This window comes from Capsicum annuum, chromosome 6, assembly GCF_002878395.1.
Source record: "Capsicum annuum cultivar UCD-10X-F1 chromosome 6, UCD10Xv1.1, whole genome shotgun sequence".
NCBI lineage: Eukaryota > Viridiplantae > Streptophyta > Magnoliopsida > Solanales > Solanaceae > Capsicum > Capsicum annuum.
In genome coordinates this window covers 2,030,312-2,035,045 of record NC_061116.1, presented here as the reverse complement: position 1 = coordinate 2,035,045, position 4,734 = coordinate 2,030,312, and the positions used below count along the sequence as shown (strand labels likewise).

The 4,734-nt window shown below is 35.5% G+C and overlaps 1 protein-coding gene across 1 annotated transcript; it reads right to left on the bottom strand.

The window, feature by feature from the left end:
• Positions 1-2,165: 2,165 nt before the first annotated feature.
• Positions 2,166-3,243, bottom strand: LOC107875178 (glutaredoxin-C11). Its single transcript, XM_016721784.2, has one exon. It carries the CDS (start codon positions 3,113-3,115, stop codon positions 2,807-2,809), a length of 309 nt encoding a protein of 102 aa, XP_016577270.1. The 5' UTR covers positions 3,116-3,243; the 3' UTR covers positions 2,166-2,806.
• Positions 3,244-4,734: the final 1,491 nt, after the last annotated feature.

Sequence of the window (4,734 nt, the reverse complement as noted above, 5' to 3'; positions counted from 1 at the left end):
ATATTTCTATGGTCACTTTACTAAATTGAGTTGAGGGATCGAATATACATGTCAAGTTTGCGGAGGATAGAATGTACACAGATCTTACCACTACCTCGTGGGGGCAAGAGAGGATGTTTCCGAGAGACCATCGATCCAAGTGAATATTTTTATGGTCACTTTACTAAAGTGAGTTGAGGGATCGGAATATATATGTCAAGTTTGTGGAGGATAGAGTATACGCAGATCTTATCACTGCCTCGTGAAGCCAAGAGAGATTGTTTCTAAGAGACCTCGGCCATGAATATTTCTATGGTCACTTTACTAAAGTGAGTTGAGGGATCGGATATATATGTCAAGTTTGTGGAGGGTAGAGTATACGCAGATCTTATCACTGCCTCGGGAAGCCAAGAGAGATAGTTTCTAAGAGACCCTCGGCCATGAATATTTCTATGGTCACCTTACTAAAGTGAGTTGAGGGATCGAATATATATGTCAAGTTTGTGGAGGATAGAATGTACGCAGATCTTACCACTACCTCGTGGTGGCAAGAGAGGTTGTTTCCGAGAGATCCTCGATCCAAGTGAATATTTTTATGGTCACTTTACTAAAGTGAGTTGAGGGATCGAATATATATATATATATATATATATATATATATATATATATATATGTCAAGTTGAGGTGGTAGAATCTCTAAGAAAAATATGAGATTCACCTTGCAAGAAATGACATTTGTTTAACTTATGGATAAGTTCTTATTCATCTTTAGAGCTTTGATTCCATGAAGATGATAAGTTCTTTTTAGCTTCTCATGTCTATTTTCTTTATATATTCTTTTCCTTACTATGTGGAGGAAAAGATAAGATATTCCTTTCAGTGACGAATTCAGAATTTAAAGTCATTTGGCTGTAAGAAGAGGAGGTCAAGCCACTCTAGCTACTTCAATCGTCGTGTAGATTTGAACATGTTATAAACCAAACTGAAGAACCAACCCGAAAGACAGATCTGATAGGTGGAGAATACATTTAGCCGATAAAACCATTAGTTTATTTCTCTATTTATTGGATATGGGACAATTGGCACATAAATCGCCCCCGCTTGAGAACCAACGACCTCATTGGTCACGACTAGCATCCCTCTTGGGTCAAGGCCACCACTTCGAGTCGCGCCCCCTGCATGGAACGGATGACCTTGTTTGTCACGGCTGAGCTCATTTGGTCACGACTGACATCCCTCTTGGGTCCAGGTCACCACTCATGTCACACAAGCCACCACTTCGAGTCGCGACCCCACGCATGGAACCAACAACCTTGTTGGTCGGGGCTAGCACCCCTCTTGGGTCCAGGTCACCACTCTGAGTCGCACCCCCACGCATGGAACCAACGACCTTGTTGGTCACGGCTAACACCCCTCTAACCAGGACATCCTTCCACCCCTCTTGGGTCCAGGCCACCACTCGTGACACACAAACCACCACTTCGAGTCACGGCCCCACGCATGGAACCAACTACCTTGTTGGTCACGGCCGGAACCCCTCCTAGGTCCAGGTCACCACTCCTGACACACAGGTCACTAATCCGAGTCGCGGCCCCACGCATGGAACCAACGACCTTGTTGGTCACGGCTGGCACCCTTCTCACCAGGAAATCCTTCCATCCCTCATCATTCAATGAGATCAATCTTAAAGTTTTGCTTTCAGTGCCTAGAAGACTCAATAGCAACTTTTAAAAGTTAAAATATTCATATTAGTTCATGTTGGATCTTCAATATGAAAGTTGTGCTGAATGTTGATGAGTAAGTAGTGTTGATGAGTAAGTACTTATGCATATATAGAAAACATTGTCTCAGTTGGAACAATCTGCAACTCGAGAACATAAAGTTGGAGTCACTAGTAATCACATGTCAACATGTTGATGTGAATATATCAAGCCTTGTATGTATCGAACCAATGATCATCTATGACTTTTTTGGCACTATTCCATGCAACTTAATTTTTTATTTTTTTTTGCGTTATGTTAAGTATGTGACATTATAATCCATAGGCAGATTTAGAATTTATAATTTTTGCGAGTTCTTTAACACATGCAATAAGTTCTTTCAAATTTGTATCGCGTATACTCTACATCTGCCTCTGTTCGAATCCAAATGTCACGACAAACGGGAAGAATAATAGATTGCGAACATCCAACAACAACAACAACATCAGCTATTATGTTTCAGTCTCAAACAAGTTACAATCGACGAAACAGAAAATTTTACAAGCATGAGAAAAGTTTTCCATTATTAGCCATTTTGACAAAATATATGGCTTCCTTTTCTCCCTCAATCTCCATTCCTTTTAAAGGAAAAGAGGACTACTTAGAAAGCAAAAAAAAAAAAAAGACATTGGGTTGAAGTTGACACACAAAAAAGTTTGTGTACAAGCTAGGAACCTACATGTTGTTTTTATAATACAAAAACTTACAATAAACCTAATTTGGTCAGATCCTTCTGCGAATCCATGCAAGTAAAAACTTAGTCCAGTGGACTATTCTTTTTTTCTTCACTACAAGAAATCAGTCAATTTTCGACGGACAGTCCGTCGTCCGTTGGAAACATCTCAGACGAGTGCATTTTTGACGTATTTATCGACAGAATAATGTTATCGAAAAATTGACTGATTTCTAGTAGTAGTGTTTTTTACTTATAAACTAAGTTGTTCAGACTCTTCACTTTCGATGCCGCACCTGTATCTGATTCTCCAAATATACACTACTTATGAAGAATCTGACACGTATACGCCGACATTTCTGACGATATTTTTGAAGAGTCCGAGTGGCATAGCTTAGAACCAAATAGCTTTGGCATCAATAAGCATTTGTTTAAGTGATCCATCAACTTGTAAAGATATAATATCCTTAGATGATCCAACAAATTTCCCACCAATAAAAACAGCAGGAACACTTGGATTACAACCTAAACTTCTCAATGCTTTCTCCATTTCTTTCCCTTTTGGATCTTGATCAAGTTCATGAATTGCTGGACTTGCTCCAATGTCATAAAATAATGCTTTAATACTATGACACATAAAACATGAACTCTTTGTGAATATTACAGCTGCCTTCTTTGATGCCAAGTCACCTATTCTATCCATATCGATCGATATGTATAGATATAGATATAGATACAGATATGGATATAAATATATACGACGGTGAAACGAAGAAAATATGAAGAGTTGATCACTAAGTTTAGTAGTAGATGTTGGTGATGATATTTGAGGTTACATATCTTGGTTATTTATAGGGATTTTTAGATAGATATGGATTACATTATTTATCCAGAAAAGGAAAAAATAAATTATACTAATGCATAAATGAAAAGGCAATGTTCCTTAAAGATATTTCTTTAGATAAAGGAAAGCAAAAGTAAGAAGAAATAAAATGTCACATACTTTGAGAAATTGAGTTTAACTTCTATGTACTGACAGTTAATGTGGATTTTTAAGCGTTCAGATAGTACTATAGTAGTCATCGTATTGTCACTGTAGTTTTTAGTCCTTCGATTCTTGTTACTATATGATATTTCTATGCACTTACGACGATTTTTAAGAGTTCAGATAGTGGTAGTACTGTGTTGTCTTGTTATTTGTCCATACTATAGTAGTCATCGAATTGCCACCGTAGTTACTAGTCCTTCGATTCCTGTTACTATCTGATGTTTCCTGTACTTTGATTATTGTATTATTTAGATGTAGTCACTTTTCGGTGTGTTTTGTGATGCTTTCACTTCCTTGTTCTCTTTCTAAACTTCTTTAATTTGAACTGTTTTTTCTCGAGTCGAGGGTCTAGTAGACGCAGTCTCTCTACCTTTGAGATAGGGTAAGTTCTGCGTACTTTCTACTATCTGTGTTTATTGCTAATTCCTATGTTCTTAAAGTAGTATTTGTCGAAGAGAAATCGGTTGACATCTCTTCATCGGAAAATTACACTATGAAGATCAATCAATTTCTTTTTTTGATGTATATATACTATATATTGAATCCCGTTGGCATATTTCTGCGTATACTTTTTTATATTTTGAATCTTCATAGTAAGAATTCTTGGCTCAACCTCTTTGTTCAAATTCAGTTCATCTAAAAGATATTTACATGTACATAAAATCCTCATAAAAAGTGGAAGGAATATCACAAAAATAAGGTAAATTGCTAATTACGATAGATTGAATATTAGATGGTTCTTTTCATTTGTTTTAATCTTGAAGAACAGAATTACGATAGATTTAATTAAGGTGCACGAAAACTAGTCCAAACACCACAGTTATTAAAAAAAAATCACTCGTAGTGTAAAAAAAGTTATATTTTGAGTGTATATTAAACTAAATTCTTCTATTTTGACCCTTTAATACTATGAAAAGTTGACAGACCATAAAGATAATACCAAACTTTTTGTAGAATCCATACAACTATTTAATAATAGTTATTAATTAATAAACAAATTGATGGGGTAAAAGGCAAAGATATTATTCCTTGATTTTTTTCATGAAAAATTCTTTCATTAGTGGGTAAAGTAATTCTAATTTTGGAGATCTAGAAACTAATACAGTAATATATAGATTTTTTTTTTCAAACTTTAATGATGTGTAAAGACAATGCTACTGGTACAAGAGATGTATAGGAATATGGAATAAAGAAAAAAAAATTGGAATAAAGAAAAAAAATTATGTTCTATATTCAATTCATATATATATATATCTATTTATATATATATATAT